Source organism: Tinamus guttatus, unplaced genomic scaffold (assembly GCF_059628265.1).
Source record: "Tinamus guttatus ecotype Peru unplaced genomic scaffold, ASM5962826v1 Tinamus_guttatus_pri_ptg000018l, whole genome shotgun sequence".
Taxonomy (NCBI): domain Eukaryota; kingdom Metazoa; phylum Chordata; class Aves; order Tinamiformes; family Tinamidae; genus Tinamus; species Tinamus guttatus.
This window is the reverse complement of record NW_028288552.1, coordinates 1,019,468-1,039,599: the sequence shown is the minus strand read 5'-3', so window position 1 is coordinate 1,039,599 and position 20,132 is coordinate 1,019,468. Positions and strand designations below refer to the sequence as shown.

Here is a 20,132-nt window from a genome sequence, read left to right as displayed (position 1 = left end):
GAGATCTCAAGATAAGCTTTTGTATATATGCTTAAAATAGCAAGGGTTTTTTTTTCTGTATTTACACTTATTCCACCAAAAACCTTATGCTCTGCAACTGTGTTTGTTGTGAATATAAAGGCATTGCATGCTAGCTTTCTTGAAAAAGGTGATTTACAGAGTCTATGAGTAGAATAATGATTGGCGGTGTGCCAGATTAGTATCTCTGTTAATATAAAAATCCACTGTTTTACAATTGTGTTTTATTAGGTCATGTACTAAAGAAATTATTATCCAGCTAATATACAAATGAAAGCAAAATTAGACTACACATAGTCTATATAAATGGCTATAGAATATCCAGTTATAATAAATGAAAATAATAGAAACTGATACACCGTATAAAGTGATAGAATAACCTGCTTAAAAAGGATTGGAATTTATGTGTCTAACAGGAATCCAGTTTTCAGCAGTCTGCTTTTTCCTTCTCCTGCTCTTACTCTCTCCTCTGCATTCACTGTAGACAACTGAGAAACTCATAAATGTTCCCCCCTCCCCAGAAAACCTCATCAAAAGGTGAAAGGTCATACGACCTGAAGAGAAATAATGATACCATGCTGGATGGATCTCTGAGCTGACCTGGGATGACTGCTCTTAGGCAATAGGAACTTACAAATTATATATATTCTGAATATGCTGAATCACCCTGAATTGTGAAAACGATAAAGCGCATTTCTGTTTTGGCCTGTGCCCAAAGAGCGCTTCAGTATTTCATGCACCCCCGCCTCCAACGCATACATGGGACCTATACGTGAGAACTTCAGGAAATCCTCATTAGCTTCCCTTGGAATAGTATACTGAAATCATTTCCAAGTTAATGTTACCAGCCACCTTGCCTGAATGGAAACATACATTTCACAAAGAGGAATAAAAGAGAAAAAGGTATATGGAATCAGACCAATCTGCACAGCAAGGTCCTCAGTTTGGTAGCCAGTAACTCATCAAAAAGTAAGGTTTTTAGTTCACCACCATACCATTTTTCTTTTAATTGCAAAACAGATGGCTGCTGGCAAGGTGAAACATGGAAGCTGTTTAGAGCAGTAGGGGAGCAGATACACTCAAGTGAACCACTTCAGTGCACCTAACAATTTATGAGGGAGAATCGTAATACTCTAGGGGGCCAGAGTGCAAATGTCCACCCTTCAATAACATCATTACCTACAGTGCATGAGGTGAAAGAGAGAAACATAAAACCTACTAGACCTAATGAGAGCAAAGCTGTGATACTAGTTGCAACAACAACTACACAAACAGCAGGGATGTAAGCAGAGTTTAAAACATGCTCAGAGAAAGGTGCTATGAAAATGGCTCGGAAATTAAGCGTTAAGCAAGAGAAGAGTTGATAGGCAAGAGAAAGTTCAAAAGAGTGCACAACTTGGTTCCACCTCTGCCAATAAGGCACAACATCCTGTCCCAATTAAAATTAATGGCAAAGCTCCCACTAATTTCCGTGTGAGCAGGGACTGAAAAGAACACCAGCAGCTTTAGCAGTGAGATTTTCCTCTTGCAGCTTTCAATAAAATGAGGTGTTTTATTATCTCACAATGAAATCAAGAATTTGTGCCAAGATTTAATCATTTCATGTTGACAGAGATTTTGCTATCTGCGTGTGCATTGCACGCTTTTTACAGAAGTCAAAAAAAAAAAATAGCACAAACTCACAAATTCTGCTCTACTGTTACTGTTCTCATCCAGATTTGTACTCAAGTAAAGAAAAAGTCTGCACAGAGACTTCACCTTTGCACAGCTTCACACATTTATTTGTCTATGCTGTGGGAAAGGAAGTTATCCCCCAAACTGTCTGCAAAAGTCCTTAGACACTACTTAACTTAATTAGAATACGTAATTATGATAATAGTTTCAGTGGCCGGAATTTGCAGGAATACCTAATTAAAGTGTACAATAGGCTAAATCTGTGGATCTGCTGTTTTGTTTTTTTTAAATATAACACTGAAATGAACAAACAGTCACTGATTCCAGTGATAGGACAAGGGGTAATGGGTACAAATTGAAATACAGGAGGTTCCATCTCCATGTGAGGAAGAACAACTTTACTGTGAGGGTGACAGAGCACTGGAACAGGCTGCCCAGAGAGGTTGTGGAGCCTCCTTCTCTGGAGATCTTCCAAACCCACCTGGATGCCACCCTGTGCCACGTGCTCTAGGTGACCTTGCTTGAGTCAGAGGGTTTGGACTAGATGACCTCTACAGGTCCCTTCCAGCCCCAACCATTCTGTGATTCTGTGACTCTACATCTGTTACAAACATGAGGAAATAGGTTGAAAAATTAAAGGCAGTAATGAGATGGCAAAAGCACAAGAAAAGGCAGAAATGTGTAGGACTTCTTGAAGGAAGAATCTTGTCAGAGTGTCACCAAAGAAGGTGAACGCGTACAGAGGGAAGCGCTCAGCTCCATAGCAAGAGGAAATCAAAGAGAATGAATAGTAACAATGGTGACGTAGGTAGCTGGAGTTTGCCCAAATTTCCAATGGCAGTTCCATGTAAAGGAAAAAGAAGAGAGAGCAGCAGATTACTGGCAATACATGGGAGCAGAAAAAGAAATCTGTGCTGAAAACCATCTGAAAGATTCTAAGACAAGGCCATATATATAAAAAGGAAAGCTCACTTTCCTGGACACAGTGCATGAGAATGAAACAGTATTTTCAGAAGGAAAATGAGTTTGTATCTTCTCCTCCACTTCTTTCCGTCTTCTCTATCTTCTCAGTATCTTAAGTATTTAACAGATGTTTCTAAAATTGAAATCCTGCACAAGAGATTCTACAAAAAATACAAATCCCCCCCCTAAAAAAAAATGTGCTTTTGATTTATTTTGGGGGACTGCAAAGAACCCTGATTATGTTTTTCTCCTTTTGCTACAACTTTTATTCAAAGAATAGATGATAGATGCACAAAGAATAAAAAAAAATGAAATGAATATATCCTAGCATCTGATACCCGAGAAAGGTACACTGAATTTATACTTAAATATTGAGTCAAACGTTACTAAACTGATCATTTTAGTTGTGGGGGGGCAATTATGATCACCTGTCCTGACAGCCTGCTTAGCACAGGCTACTGAATCACAAAAGGGCTCCTACAAAACTCAGCAACTCCCAGCTGAGCTAGGGCATATACCTGAAAAACACAAGACCTTTATTTAAAGATGTCATCCGGCTTCCAGATTTATCTCCACATCTGCCCAATGTCCCACCAGTCCTGAAATCCTACTCCACACTAAATAGTTACTACGTACTTTCGACACTGTCGGCACTGTCTCTGCAATGTATCAACTGCTCCAGGGTACCTGCCGCAGGAGCAGGCACTCAACAACGTGCCGCTGTGTAAAGCAGAGCCTGCACTTCCCAAACCTTCTCAGTGGCATGACTGCATATGCAAGTTGGGATAAGCATGGACCTTGAGAGCTGGCCCTTCAGGCTTGCAGAGTAAATAGTATATACAACAGTACATAGTGAGAGGGTATAGATAGTGGGGCCATGGTGTTGCCAACAGAGAAGCCAGAAGATAGACTCTGGCTTGAAGTAACAGTTTGCTTTGCCTTTTAAGAAATGAAGTCCCTTCAGAATTTCTAAAAGGGGCCCAAAACTGTCCATATTTTGTCCTTTGAGTGCCTGTATTTATGCAGAGGGCATGAACTGCCATGCCAATATTGATCTGTTAAACAGTACATTTAAAAAATAACCATCTTAACAGCATGGCATCTCTTGTATTCTCCCTCCTATTTTTCCCCACACTTATCTTTCATAGGAGTAAGTTTCGATATTCTCCTATACCATAACAGGTCATTGCCTTTCAGTGCACACTTCCTTTAAGTGGACTTCTTTCTAGGCTGCTTCCTGTCACTACTCAATTCCTTCCCTTATTTTCCACCTTCATTACTGTTATTCTTTCGTATTACAGTAGGGCCTGGAGTGTCCACTAAAAGCTCCTGTTCCACAGTTTTATGTAAGATATGAAGAGTCCTTGTCCTAGATGGTTAACCATCAATCCCAGAGAAAAAGAGAACTCATTGAATCATCAGTGTCAATTGGTGCTACTTTGCTTTCCACCAACTGAACAGCCCCAGAGCAGCCCAAGATTTGAAACAGGAAAATCATTCTGAGCAAGCAGAGGCAGCCCTTTAACTGTGTCTCCTCTCCTATCTCTCTGCACAATGTCTGCGTGTAGGAAAGTAAGCACATCACATCTCTTTGAACCCAGTCTTTAGCAGGGGCAGTTTCAGGCTGAGGCCAGTGCAGAGGCTTTTCACTACTGACAAGCGCCAAACGAGACACAGTTACTTAAACTGGGAAGGAACAAAGGTGGCGTGAGAGCTATTTTTTCCGTAAGTTTCTTCTGCTAAGCAGCAAGTTTCATTTCCATAATTCTAATCAGAAATTGTGTGCAAATGTGTGTGAGCATATATGTCCGTGAGAAAGAAAAAGATATATAAAAATGTAAAAAAAAAAAAAAAAAAAAAAACATACTAGGCTTTATTCTTAAAAGCCTTGGTGCTGAAAGACCATTTATGTATAAATTCAGTTTAAAAAATAGGAAAGAGGAGAGTTTGCTTTCTTTTTAAAACAGTAATTTTGTTTAACAGGAACACGTAAAAAAAGTTGCAAAGATTAATACATATTTTTCACATCTGATATGCACAAGTAATTAAATGCTCTACACTTCATATCATTTTTTAAAATGCAGAATTAATTTTACTTTTAATCTCAGAGCTGTCTTTTGTGAACTACCTCTGAGGGACAGTTTTAATGTTACTGCAAAAAATTAAGGAATGACTCCAGAAAAGATTCAGGATCTGTCTTCATGTAACTATCAGAAGATCTAACTAACCTGAAATTTCCCTTCCACAGAAATTTTTGGCAAATTCATAGGCATAACAGCAACTCTCTCTCCTGCTTTTCTTTGTCCCCCTGGAAGAGGGATCAATATATTGGGAATGAAGGTTTGCATTTTTATAACATTGTTGTTCTTGTGGAACCATTCTTTGGGATACTTGACAGAAAGTTGGAAGAAAAGAGAAGTTCTCTCTCTAGGAAGCAAGATGAACTTCAGCAAATATTATGGGCTATTTAACTCCCCTCCCCTTCCTTTCACCCAATGTGTGGCCTTACTTGAAAGTACAGCTAAACTGGATCACATTCAACACTAATGCCAGAGGAAATAATCCTTTTCTGTAGCAACCTAGGATAAAAATCTGGCCGAGGAATCTGTCTGATGTCTGAAAATGCTGACTATCTCAGTATATCTGACCTCTCTGGGCCATTTGGGCTATTATATCATCTATTTTCAATACCACAGCACTTTGTTCAAAGAAACATGCAGTTTAATATCTCACTTTTCTTATTAAATTATAGAAACCTGAAAATAGCATGAATATTTAATGTATATATTAGTTAACAGTAATCTTCAGTTTTGCGACTGGATATCTACACCACCTGTTGAGAGACCATTAATAATAAACTATTTTCACAGCTCATAACCCCAGTGATAGGATTTTCAAACAGGTGGCATTTGGTAAGTCAGGGTAATCCTAACATGTTGAAAAGCTGATAAACATAATCAGTTCAGATGCTAACATGAAGATCCTGATCTTATACTTCGGAGCGCTAAAGATTCAAGCACGTTCCATATGGTTGCTTATGTGGAAATGTTAAGACTAATGTAGACACCTATGTAGTATTTCCCTATATCAAGCTTGTTTATTGCATACATAAGCCTGAACAAAGCATTTCACTGTGAAGCTGACTCCTTTTGCCTTTGGCAAAATCAACCAAATCATGTGAGTTTTCAGTATCAGTTATTTCAAGGTAAGGGTAGAAAATTCTGCAGAAATGTGTTAAAAAAGTAATATAAGAAAATAACTACATTAATTCAGCTGTTATACAAAAAGATCCCATGCTCTATCTTTACTGGGGGGAACACATGCTACCACTTAAGGAATATGTACTGCTTCAAGATATTAGTACATAATCAGAAAATACTTTCTCCAAGATGGTCCCTGAGTATCTCTCGATATTTATCAACTTTGTAAGTCATAAAGAGAGTAAACAGTAGCTCTCCACAGGATTCCGTATTCCTTTAGAAAGCCCTAAGACCTGGATCCATTTATGCAACATTCAAATTTTACTGAAAAAAAGAACAAAACTTACCCCTAAGTATAATATTATTCCATAAAACACAAATTTCCAGAAGAAGCATCGTCTAAGAGCATTAATAAGTTTGGGTTTTTTCTTTGAAGTTGCCAGCTCTCTGTCCCACTCTCTGAAAAGGAACCGAAAAAAACAAGACCATTAAGTTGTGTGAGCAAATACATGGGTCTATGGCTCTGACATAGTTCAGGTCGCTCAAGTATATCCAAGGAGATTTAGCTAAGGTCACTAATAAAACAAAGCTTTGCAAAGACCCCAAAGACCTGCCCTTCATTGACTTGATAGATCAATAAAAGTTCAAACTTAATTCAGCCGCATATTTGGCAGATTTAAATACTCAGCCATACATCACCCTGCAGGGAGCTAATTCATGGAAAGGTCACACTGTATGTTTTAAAGAAACCTGCTGTACTTAAGACCAATGCACAAATAATAGGCAAATAAATGTTTTGGAGTTCTTCCAGTCTGCAGCAGAAAGAAAACACCAAGAAAGCATCAAAAATGTGACTCTGGTACTAGCGAGTTTTGGTTTTTTCTTTTTTTTTTTTTTTTAAATTAAGACAATAATTCTCTATGGTACAATAGATTTCTAGCCCAAGGCATGCTATGTATACATGTTATACGTATACATGTTTAGTCAGCAGTGAACAAACAAATTAAAGTACTCGTAAGAATTTACTCAGTTACCACTTTTCTTCATTTATTCAGCAGAATATTAAATAGCCAGAATATTTCATCTATAAATTCTTCTCTGCGTCAAAAAGCATGAAGTTATACCAATGTTCCACCACTTTTGCAATTGTATGTCACACTGCCCTTCAGTTTAATTGGATTGGCACAACAGTGAAGATCCAGCTGTCTCCAAATGCAAGGGGAAAGCTACACTAGAGACTACAGGAGAGAGATGAGATTTAAGCACTTGTATCTGTCATAGTTACAAGTGCAGCACAGCGGCTGAATTGCCTCCCCAAGCAACTTGTTGTTTAGATGGTAAAGAAAAAGTACACACATACACACAAAAGCAGGACAGGATATTTTGGGAAGAAATAATAGCTGGATAGAGAACTAGCACTCAAATTGTGTGTTTCACTAGTCAATGGGGAGATGTCACCGGTACCTCAAAAGAGTAATTTAGAGCATTTAAGGGACACATCTCCATCATGGCTCCCAATCAGCTCCAAAGGACAACTGAATATCTTTCCATGCTGAATGACGAGACATTCAAGCCAGTCAGCATGCAACAGTTTACAAGCAATGCTATTTAGATATTTTATCCAGTAGCTTACTAATGAAAGCTGCAATGTGTTTCCCAGAACAGACGAAGTTGTTATTTCATTAATCTGAAAGGTAATGCCAAGAAAGCATACTTCTTTTGTACCTTTCTAATTTTTCAGAAAGATTATCAGCAGAGTCCGCAGAAGGGATTTGGTAAATATCTGACAGCTCCAATCGTTGTCTGTAACCCTTTTTCAAAATTGGTTTTGTCCATCTAAGAAGAAACAAAACAAAACAAAACACATAAATAAAGATCACTCATTTCTGGGCTTATTTATGGGATTGCATTGTCCAGCCTGGAATATCTCCTCCAGAGCAACCAATATGTGTTTATATTCATGTATGTATGTGTAAAACAAACATAAAATAACATCACATAATATAGAGCAGGCATGAAATTGCATTATATTTACTAAGCTATAATGGCAAGTAAAATATGATAAGAATATTTACAAAACTCTTGCATTTCATCAGTTTTGGCATTTGATCATGAGCCAAGCTTCTTATTTAAGCAGTGGATAAACAGTGGATTGAGACTTCTGTATTTCATGTCTAAACATGTGTCATAGCCATATAATGAATAGGAAATGGTAAGTGAAGTAAGTGTCATGTATAAATTGCACCATAAAAACTAGAAAGTCTTAAATACAACCTTATTGCACCTATCTTTGGCAGCTTACATTGCAGTATGCATGAAATAATACACAAGATCTTTGCGGGACTCACCATAAGATTTTCACCACATCCACCACTAAACATTTTGAATTTCTTTCTTCAAATGAAATGTTTATAAATTTAGTGTCAGTTTAAAAGGTATGCTAAATTAAAACAAAGCAGGAGATAACTCTAGATTGGCTACTGCATCCACTGCATAAGACATTAGCAATGTTATTGAACAATTTGATCCTTCAAATGCCTACTAATATATAATATATATTATAATATATATATAAATATATATAAATGCCTACTTTATATATATAATGCCTATATATTTTTTTTCAGCACGCAAAAAAAGAAAAAAACAAGTAATCATAAGAACTAGCCATGCATCTTGAAGCTATCTGAACTTCTGCTTTACTGACAATTATTAAAGAATGTTTCCTTAAAAATAATGAAATATCTGTGAAAGAAACAGTTTGCAGGTTATTGCTCTCCTGTTTCCATATGTAAACATAGATTATAAAAACTCATGATTTACAGTTTTGCTAAAATTTCTGATTCATAAAAGCTCAACCATTTCAGATATATTTTTTGTAATTTTAGATTGTTTCTACAGACAACAGTAACAAAATTGCAAAACAAATACAAAAATGTTTCCCATGGTTTATCAGAAAATATGCACTGATTTTTAGCATATCTTAACATGTCTGATAAAATATGTATAATATACACAGAGTAAGCCACATTCTCAACAGCAATCTCTGATGATGCAAAGAGGCTGGATGTTAAAGGTAAAGGAAAGCAATTAGACGTTACGTCAATGCGAAGAGACCTTGGCTCAACAGTGAAATCCTATTTGTGTATAACTATTTGTGTGCATATTAACATTCTAAAATTCATTTTAACAAAGCTATGAATCTTATAAAAACACTATAATCCCGGTAATTCAGTAAAAAAAAAAAAAAAAAACACATTTTTTTTTCCCAAGTGGACAGTTACACTGCATACACTGCAAAGACACATATACTGCAAGACAGAGTACTTCAACAAATCAGAAAATTATCTTTCATTCTGCAATCATAGAGCAGTTTCAGATAAATTGGGCTTAGCTCAGTCTTTGTCAGCAGTTTAACTGAGAAAGAACACGCCATTCACAATATGTTACAGCAAGGTCAACTATTAGAATTATTGAGAGTTATTGCAGCTATTAAAGTTTTTGAGTTATCTTACTTTGGAACGTCATTGATAAAAGTTCCATAAACTTTTCTAGTACTGGAAGTATGGGCCAATGTTTTCAGAGATGTAATAAAATACATAGGAAAAAAAATCTTGGATTTAAAATAATCCCATTCAGTGAAAATCTTGGGTGGTAACTGCAAATGACAAGTCACATACAGGATGGTGAAAAGACCTGTCACTGTTGACTTTGTGCATGTCTTGTGCAAACATGGCTAATCCTCGTATTTCAGGAACAGAAACTCTCATTGATTGGCTTATAGAAACTCAGTATATTCGGACATTTTGGCAATGATAAAATGAATATAAGCTACTGGCTTGCATTCTGCAGCTAATGCAAGTAAGCAACAGTACTTTGTAAGCGACCTCTTTAATTTCCAATACCATAATTAAGAAGAATAACTGCCTTGGATGAATAACCGATGGCTCAGTCTCTTAATAATGCTTTGAGACTGCAGTAAGTGATGTTCAGCTTGTCTCAGAAAATAAAAGAAATTCTTTACAGTTTCAGACCTTATACACTTTAGGAAAACATTTTGCGTTGCACTGTTTCTTTCCACACGTTTGATATTATTTATACTTTTGATTAGTACCTATCTTGGCATTTTGCCACTGCCCGAAGTAACAAAATTTAAAAAGAAAGAAATAAAGAAATTATATTTACAAAGAGTGGCTATTTTATCATTTGAGGATAATTTGAGTAGCAAGCATAGCAGATCTACTGAGCTTGTAAGAATGCTTCTTGTTCTACTTGGTGTTGATCTGGGTTTGTTTATCAGCGTCACCTAAAACACCCTCCTCCCACAAGTTGACAAGTTTGATTTAGACTTAGTGTAGCCTTTGTCCCCATATCTCTACTCATCACAGTAGCTACAACTAAGATAGATGAACTCCTGTAGCCAGCTGTCACTGCTACTGTCACTTTCTTCCAGGATTTCCTAGTCTGTAACTTCTCCCAGGCTTCTACTGGAGGCTGCTGACAGAGGTAACCCAAAAGATGCTCACATCTGAGGCGCCTGGCTTTACCTGACAGTCCCACCCTAATTACGTGTGGGCAATTTGTGAACTGTGCCAAGTGGATTAAGGTTCAAGGGAGAACAGTGGGAGGAGGTCGCCTTTAACATAATTCTTGTCTCAACACAGGTTTTCTATAACTGCTTCAAGTATATTGACAAAATCTGTTTCAGGAGATGTATAGTCTCACAAAATGTAGTAGACTTAAAATATATAAATATCTCCTAAAACACACTTTATACCAGGCTGTAATAGCAGCCAGATTTACCAACATAATCTGGCTTTTTTTTTGCACAGTTTTGAAAGGCAAAATGGCTATAAATCTACTTTAAATGGCAATATAAGCTATAGGTATCAGTGTTTCTTTGTCACAAGACAACATAGCTGAATCAGAGTTTGTTAATGAATATGGTTCTTTGTGTGTGTTTGTTTTGTGTGTTTTGGGGGTTTTGCTTTTTTTTTATTGTTTTTTATTTTTGTCTTACTAGGAGTGCCTTTCCAGCATTAACTTCTGGTCATTTCTTCTCAAGGCTACAGAAAATGCAAAATTTCTTTGGAGAGGAAGAAATTAAGAAGGAAGGGAAACAGATTGGCCTTATGGCATTACTCTAGCAAATGCCACCGGATTACTGTCTGGGATTTAATGAACTCTTTCACAGAGAAATCTGTAGTGCTGTCAGAGTTTTGCCACTAACTACGAATGTTATTATGGGTACATACACATGAAACCCAGCAGGGGACAAGTTTCAAAGGTGTACAGTAGGAAAGAAGAAAAGAAGGAAAACAAGTCCCACCTTTATATTAATTACCTAGTAGAAAAATACACTTTACTGGCTTTCTATGTAAATATAACGTATGTAACATGTTTTTAACTGCTCTTTTAATATATTTCTTTCTTTATCACCCACTTTAGAAATATATCTTAGATTTCTTATTACAGCTATTTGTTTCTCCAGCAAGTTCAGCCTCAATCCACTCTAGGGAATTTCACTGATGGGACAGATGTCGTTGGCTCCCCAAAGAGTATTAACATATGCTGCTAACTTGTCAATAGGATTTGACTCTCCCTTAAGGCTGCTTTGCATGCCACAGAAGACAGAAAGGAGCCTCAGTGTTGCTAAGCCAACTACACAGATTTTCTTGCTGTGTACAGGAATTCCCCAAACATATCAGACCCTCGCCCAGGCACAAAGTACACAACATTAGCAAAGCAACAGGAGCAGTGGTGTGACTTTGCTGTAAGAGAACTGGACTATGTTGACCAAGGCCCGCAAGGCAAAGTATGCATAGAAGTTCTGGAAGGGCACACCTGCCCAGTCTGGCACCACTTCAACAGATGTCATGTGCACAACCGGTAAGATCTACTGAGGAGGACAAAGGCAACCATGCCTTCACTTATTCCTCTTTCAAGGTATTACCCAGTGGGTAACCTGAACTTCCTAAGGGATTGAGCCTCAACCCTAATGGAGATCAAGTAAGGAAAATATTTCCAGTTTTCTCTTACTCCTAAGCGCTGAGGTGGAAAAAAAAAAAAAAAAAACAAGTTGTGATCATCATGCTTTGAGGTCCAAGTATTGCAAAGCACTTGTGGGCCCACTAATTCCAGCTGCCTACAGGTAAAGACTGAGATACCATGTAGATTCGAGGTATTCCTGAAGATCAGACTAGACAGGGGTCTAGGCCCTGCATGCCAGCCTCAAAGAGGCCCATCACCCCAGTGGTAGAACTGCAATTTGCTACTTACTTTATACTGGTGGTGGCAGCTCTCCTACACTTGAATTGTGTTTCCGTAGAAGGACACTGTACCACCAAGGCTTGTCTCTGAGCAGTGTGCACCATGCCCATAAAGGGTGACCACAGTTCTGCATGATCCTTGCTAACAGATGTGATGATTCAGGGCACCTAAGGGACAGCAATTGCCAGACACCACTGCTAGATCCTGGGCCCCTCAGCAGAGCAGGGCTGGACCATCTTCTTTTGTTTCAAATAGTAACATGCTGAAGCAGCATGTTATATATTCCAACAGCTATAGTAAACTTTCAACATTTTTACCCTCTTAAGGCACACAAACAAAAGAATTTTCTGAGCCTAGTATTTATACATAATACAACTATAGGGTTTCAACAACTGCAAGTAAATGGAGATCCTGTTCATTTTTTATTTCTTACAGATAATTAAAATGAATGGTTAAATTTATTTACTGATCGTCACTTCTTTGCCTTGAGGAATTATTTGACATCATAGAAAATGCCTGCAACCTCACTGACTCAGCCACTATTGGTGAACAGCACCACTTTTTGAATAACTAATGCTCTGATGAAACCCCTGGACTGCAACAGTTAAACATAAAGAGAATTACTGCAGAACAGCTCTTGGAAAAGTCTTGGAAAGCATTTTTCTGACCACTTTTGACAAAGTGACACTTATTCAAATTATTATCTACACAGCACAATTTCTAAGTATTTTTGATTATTATTGAGATTCTGACTTTTTAAGCCCTTTTTTTCCTTAAAATTAGTACACTGCTCAAAGTATTTCAGTTTGCAGAATGACTATGAGAACTATTTTTGAGAAAAAAGAAAAGAGGCATATTGCAGGTACAAAGATATTTATGTAATGAAGCAAATAATGGCAGGACATACCTGCGTATTAAAGCCTGATCATTATTTATATAATAAAATGAAGTGTAATATATGTTTTAAATATTTCTTTTACAAAGCCATCAAAACAATGACCATCAGCTCTAAACAGAACTTTCAACACCGTTTCAGTGTATACTTATAGCGAAACTTGCTACAAGAGAATACTTCATCATTTTCATTCTCTTTCTCAGTTACTGCATTCCATAGTGAGAAACTATGAGAAACCTTTTTTTTCTTTTTCCTAGTCCTTTGGAAACATTTTAAAGGAGCAAGGAATACTGAAGAAACTCTGCATCAGCAAAATATTGCAAAGTTGTTCTAATCATGACTGAATTTAATTTGAAAAGCTCTCAGATGTGTTACTAACATGACCCTAACAAACTTCACTCAATTTAATATCATCCTGTTTTATGCATGCATTTACAGATACATTTTATAGGAAATTAGCATACGGGTGCACATCATATGCAATAATCCTTTCCAAATCTATAATTTGTTCCAACCTCTAGGACTGCCATATGATCAGAAATAAAAATCTTCATGAATAGGGGAACAGATTTGTAGCAATTTGAACATGGGAAGGGGAAGGGTGCAGGAAATCATTTATTTCGTTTAAATACTAAATATCTAAAGGTGAATTCCCACTAAGACAATGTGGATGTAATCCAGAACTACAAACTGCTTCTACAACTTGCTTTTTGCCATCTTCTCTGTACCCTGGTATTCGAAGCTGCCACTCCTCAGTCTGATCCTTGCAAATTAAAGGGTAATCATCTCATGTCTTCCCATTCCCAAATTGAGAAATAAAAGCATCCTGGGTCTCATAGATTAAATTTAAATTCAGTTAACTTGGAAAAACAAGTTAAAACAAAAGATCAGCAGAACCCCAACAGAATAAAGGCTCACTTTCTTTATTTTAGAAGTGGAAAAATGTTTATAAAATAAACATATACCTGAACCAAATTCATTTCCCAGCTTGCTTAGGGGGAAAACTTAGGCTTTTTTCCTAAGGCACAACTTTGCCTATGGAATCAAAGCATCAATTCTCCATCAGACCACCCCACATACTACCCTCCAGGATCAATCCCTTCTCCTGAAAGAAGCACTTACTCATAGCTGAGTGCCAGAAGATTTCTCGTTTCAAAAGAAGACAATGTAGTTTCAAAATACATCTCAAAGGCCTCTATGTTCTCTCCTAATTTTGGAACCTCTTTATATGCAGCCTTGGTTTAGCTGCTTGGTGACTACAAGAATGAAAATGGATACCCTTTTGTTCAGCTGAGTTCTAAGTAAACATCATCTGTGAGATCTTGTTCTCCTGCCTATGCTTACCATGCCCCTCATGAAAGGGGTTTCAATTGCATCTACAAACTTATACTGTCACATTCTGTAAGATATGTATCATTAAAATCTTCCTGTGTGCTGGAATTTGATTTGACCTTTGACTTACTTATATGTTTTAGAAGACCTAATGGGATGTCAGATGCCAGATTTGACATGACCCCGTGTCCACAGGCTCCACATCCACAAACATCTAAGTGAGAATGCCTTTTCAGTAAGGGCATTCTCAAACCTGCCAGTTCAAAGTGCACCATTGCAGAAAATAATTAAGAAAGAATTAGTCTAGAGAAAGTAAAAGAATAACCATGATTGTAGCTCTTGGGTTAGACACTTTCAAAGCTTAAGTCTTGGATGATTATCCACCATAAAGGCCACTAACACACTTTATAAAAATGCCCAAGGCATCAAGACTCACTTGCAATTGAGTTGCTCAAGCAGTAGACTACAGTGTCCCTCTCACTCAATTAAAAAGACTAACTGAGACAGAGAAACAGAGCTGAAACAACTTCAACAGATATTTTCCATAAACTTATGGAAAGCCTACTTCCTAGAAGAGGCAAAGGAGAAGGATATATAGACTTAAATTTCCTACCCCTATCAACACACACAGCAGAAGAAGGAATTTAATACAGAAGCCAAATTATTGTTGGAGCCAATGGACAGTTGTGTAAAAGATGATTGGTTATTTTTTATCTGTTTTGGAAAGAAGGAGACAGCTAGAGCATGCACCAAGGACTGAGAATCTAAGCGTGAAGAATGGTCAGCTTGATGTCTCATTTGGATTTAATAATGAGACACTGAATGGCTCAGTCCTGCCAAGCCAGTTTCCAAACTCTGTATGTACCAAAGCAGATGTGCTTAGACAGTTAGACAAGAGCATTAATATTGCCTTTTGGGAACTTGGGTTTAAATACCTAAATCTCTTTGTCAAAATATCAGAATGGTGCAAAACTTGCAGCCATTCCCAAGACTTCAGGGATAAGTCTCTGTGTTTCAGCTATAAATAATTACACTTGCATTAATAAAACAATAATAATACTTCTTAATCTCAGTCAACCTGCAATAAAAACAAATGATTGCAAAGTACTGAGGTTATTTGTTGTCAAAGTATGGCCTTGATCCTCTAAAATTCGTCATAAAGACAACAACAAAGCTTCACAATGGATATATAGTTAAGTATATGACCATGTAACCATTTCTACATAAAAGTCTGTTTGCTTTAAACATGGTAAGAGGTAGTCAATGCACATTTCTTACATGTGATTTGGAAAGGAAGATTAGTTCTGAAAATGTAATAAGAAAAAAATCCCAAACTCTGAAAGCCCAAACACTTTACACCTAGTGCTTTCTAAATCCCACCCTAATGGAAGATACCAAATCACTTACCTCATGTCTCATATTTTAACCACCAAAACACAATTTCTTAAACAAAAACTGCTTAAATTCCAGGAAGAAAAATTCAGATTTTTAAAACCAAAACTACTGTGGCCACTTTTAGCAAATCTAACTTTTTCAACCATCAGTCTGGCTAGTGGTAAAAGTCCAACACAATTTCCCTAAAATCACCTCCTTGTATGCACATGGTGGCTTCTCCCTTTTTAGCATAAAGGTTAGCCAAAAAAAAAAAAAAAAGGTACGGACAATACTGAAACATATCCAGATTATTAACTGATGAGCTAGAAGCTCCTTTCTGCATTTTAATATGTTCAAACATCGCTAGCCCATATGATGAAGCAAAAGATCCTTGGCTTATAGATACAATAATCAGGTAGCTGACAACATCTTCTATGATATTAATTAATAATGTTACATATATCAGCAAGACTTTCACAAAAAATAATATGTTGTTCATTAGTGTCACTTTTTCAACGTATTGCTGCATATTCACGTTCTTCAATATTGTTCTCGAACACAACTATTTAACCATTACTGGTTTAATTTGGTTCAAATAACCAAGCTGATTAATTATAAGCAATAGCTTTTCTAGACATTTTTTCTTTCCTTTTTTTTTAAACTTTTTTTTTTAAAAAAGCTTGTTGGCTACTTGTTTCTAATATAATGCTCATGAGTTCTGTATCTCACACGTTTTAACAGAATTAAAGCTCATGCTACATGTGAGCATGTTCTGAAGTGCTTTACTAGGTATGATCAGTTTCAGAAACCAAGAATGTACAGATTCAGTTATAACAGTTATAAAATACTTTTACAAAACTTTGATTCAGTCTAATTCATTAACCACAACAGATGTTTCTAACTGGCCGAACAGGTCTCTTGTTAGTGATTTTAAGTAAATTCTTCTGTCTTTGCAAGTTCATCACAAATAACATGGTCGTGTAAAATCCTCACACTTGCTAAATTTTGGCTCTCTGATAACTTACCTTCTAATAATCTGATACTAATTTGATGAGGTTAAAACTGAGTGAGTCCTGAACGCACACATTTTAAAACATGCCAATATGTTTCATAGCTATATATAATTCATTTTTAAAAGCTTTTTTTTAAAGAAAAGCATTCTTGTTGCCAACTGGGATGCAACATTATTATGCAGTGATTTTTACTTTCGTGATTTATTCAACACTCCATATAATAATTTTGAGTAGAGACAAAAATTCACAATAGATGTGGTAAATATATATTTGTAATCCACAGTAGCATATCATTGTGTTGAATTATTTATAAATATATACATAACTTCCGTTATTCTTACCCAGCTGAATGCATACTTTTTATTCTTTGAAACATTATTAAGTTTTGTACAGAAACTCTCTTGTTCTAGTCAGTATTCAACACAAATAACTTTTATTTATATATTAATTAACATAATATTATATTACCATAACACAGTACAATATCAAGTATCATGCACAGTATGCAAGATTCAGACCTCATTTAATTGAGATAAAGACTCAGAGACAAGGATGGTTAATGAGCATGAGTTGTGTCTGGTTTTGGACATGGGGACTTAGGGGAAGAATCTCAAAAGTATTTATTTTATTGGGAGTTTTGCTTGGCATCTTCAACATCACGGGTTCTAGGATAGCATGCTAATTGAAGCTTTAGAAATAAAATGAACTGGTTCCTTGAGCAACAAAGTTAATATGTTGCTTTATTTCCTATGGATTTGTATTTTATACTTGACTGGAGTACTAAGTGAAGCTTATTCTATGGAGAATTTATAAGGGCTCACGCCCACTTATCCACATTCTCTGTGTCTAAGAGCATTTGAATGTAGGTAGAGCTTCTTTCACATTGCAGCATCTGTGGAGGACACTGACAGGAATCTGCTTAGTTGGTCATTTCATGAAACTTGAGAAACTGGTTATGTTTGGGATCCTTCATGGCTACCCCATCTGGCTGAAATGAATGGCCAAAGCAATCAAAGCAAGGGGACAAGTAGACAGAATAATTAATGAAGAGCCACTTCTTAAGAAACTAAGAAGGAAAATAGTCCAAGTATAACCCAATCTGCTGATAAAGGAAGTTTAGGAGGAGACTTAAAAGTTAGTTAGTATCTCAGCCAGGAACTTCGTGCCAATGTTATGGTTTTATAGCACATGTCCTCACTCCAGTCACTATGACCATGTTTCACTCAAGACTTCCTCCCTCCCTTCAGTGCTGCATTAAAGACACTCAAGTAACAAGAGGGGAAAACAGCCCCCTGGAGAAACAACAAAACTGGTGATATGTGGGCCAGAAAGATTAATTGCTCTTTCCAGCTAGTTGCTTTATTTTCAACAATATCACGTTAAACATTTTCAGGCTTCTAAATTCCCTTATGAAGTGTGTTATGCACAGGCTCCTTCCCCTCTCTTTATTTGAAGTTGTGAGAAAGAAAAGGCGCCGGGGACTTTGCTCACAAGTGAATACTTTCAAGGCTTACAGGGAACTATTCCCAGTAGGATTTTATATTGTGAAAAAGGGGAGAGGAAAGGAAAAAGAAAAAGAGGAAAAGAGAAAAAGAAAAGGAGAAAAAGAGAGAAAGAGAAAGAGAAAAAGAAAAGGAGAAAAAGAAAAGAAATCCTTGCTTTCAGATCATTCCCCCACAACGTGATCTCACACCCTGAAGTGATATAACAGCTTAAGTAGTTAAGCAATTTACCAAAGGTTGCTCAAATTATGTCATAAATCAATTTGTCTAGGACCACTGACAGTTTATGACACCTAATAGACAGAGACCTAGTGCTAAAAACTGGAGGGGGGCCGGGGGGGGAAGTGAGAAAAGATCCCACCCCTCCTGAGGCTCCCCCCGTCGCTCGGGGGTCCACGGGCGCCCAGCGCCCCGCGCAGCCACGAGCCCCGCGCCGGCCCCGCTCGCCCAGCCCGCACGTGCCCCGCCGCACGCAGCTCCCACCTGAAGAAAAGTTTGGAGAAGATGTTCGCCTTCTCCAGGGGGGATCTCTGCATGGTGCCCGGCGCTGTCGCGGCGCGGGGCAGGACGCGGGGCTCCGCCGGCCGCCCGCGATTGCTCACGCCTCGCTCGCCCGCTCCGCTCCTCTCCGCTCTCCCACCTTATCCGCTCGGGCCGCTCTGATGTCATCGCCTGCCTCCTTCCCCTGCCCCTCTCCCCGCCTCTGCTTTGCCCAGCTTCAAAAGCGGGAGGGCTCGGGCGCCGGTCCGCGCCCCGCCGCCTCCGCCACCTCCGCCACCGCCCCCTGCTCCCCTGAGCCTCGCGGAGCTCCCCCTGGAGCGCACACGCGCGCACCCTTACACACCCACGCTCACACCCACCCTCACCCTCACACACACACACACCCTCACACACACACACACACACACCCTCTCTCACACACACACACACGCTCGCACCCACCCTCACACACACACACACACACACACGCTCACACCCACACTCACACCACTCTCATACACACACACACACGCTCACACCCACACTCATACACATACACACATACACACACACACACACACACACACACATTCACACTTCTCCCCCGGCTCCCGGGCCACCTGCTCGCAAACCCGCCGCGGCACCGCGGGAGACGCGGGGCGCCTCTCAACACGACGGGAGGCTAGGGCCGGTTCGACGGGGTTTGACTGCGGCGCATGCCCGAAGCCCGCGGTATCCGCCGTTCCCGCCGGGGTGAGGGGGAAGCCCCGCAAATCCCCCCTGCGCTGGTCCTGTCGGAGCCGGGAAGGGGGCGCTGGGACCCGCTCGTGGGTGTCGCGCCGTTCGCCACCGCCGTCGCTCTGAAATGACCGAGTAGAGCAGCACAGAGTGGGCAGGGAGCTCTGGTCAGGATAATGCGAGCAGCGAGCACACTCACGTTCGCTATAAAATACACTTGCTGCAATTTTGCAACTTTTCTCATTGTCACGACAACTTGAACCTAGATGGAGAAGTGAAGGCATATCATATCCTTATAACATGTAGCCTGAACCCCCATTTAATAACAGAGCTGTCTCTGGAATTATGCCTCTGTTGTACAAGTGTAATCCCAGAGTGCGCAGAAGAAAGCATGCTTAAAGGAAAACAAAGATGACAAGAAGCAGGAGTTAGGTCTTGTGATTACTTTAGTTCTGTATATAACCCTGCTGCATTTAATACTTCAATGTGCTGTTTACACACTCCTATTTCATCTCTTTAAGTGTAAGAAAAAAAAAACATGTTTTCATATTATTGATAACTTATTGCTAAGCATGCGGCTCCGCCGACATGATTCTCTGTGGTCTTATAGATAGTGCTACGATTTAACTGGCTGCCTCTTTCTGCAGCCTCTGCAGCTCTGATTCCGCTGCAC

At 38.5% G+C, this 20,132-nt stretch overlaps 1 protein-coding gene across 2 annotated transcripts in view; it reads right to left on the bottom strand.

The window, feature by feature from the left end:
* The window catches only part of CFTR (CF transmembrane conductance regulator), an 86,453-nt gene extending 67,676 nt beyond the window's left edge, over positions 1-18,777 (bottom strand). For both annotated transcript variants that reach the window (XM_088523656.1, XM_088523649.1), the window contains exons 1-3: positions 18,725-18,777; positions 7,581-7,691; positions 6,203-6,314 (exon numbers count right to left, since the gene is read on the bottom strand). In XM_088523656.1, the coding sequence (XP_088379782.1) occupies positions 6,203-6,314; positions 7,581-7,691; positions 18,725-18,777 (276 nt within the window). The remainder of the gene's footprint in view (positions 1-6,202; positions 6,315-7,580; positions 7,692-18,724) is intronic.
* Between the last annotated feature and the right edge of the window lie 1,355 nt (positions 18,778-20,132).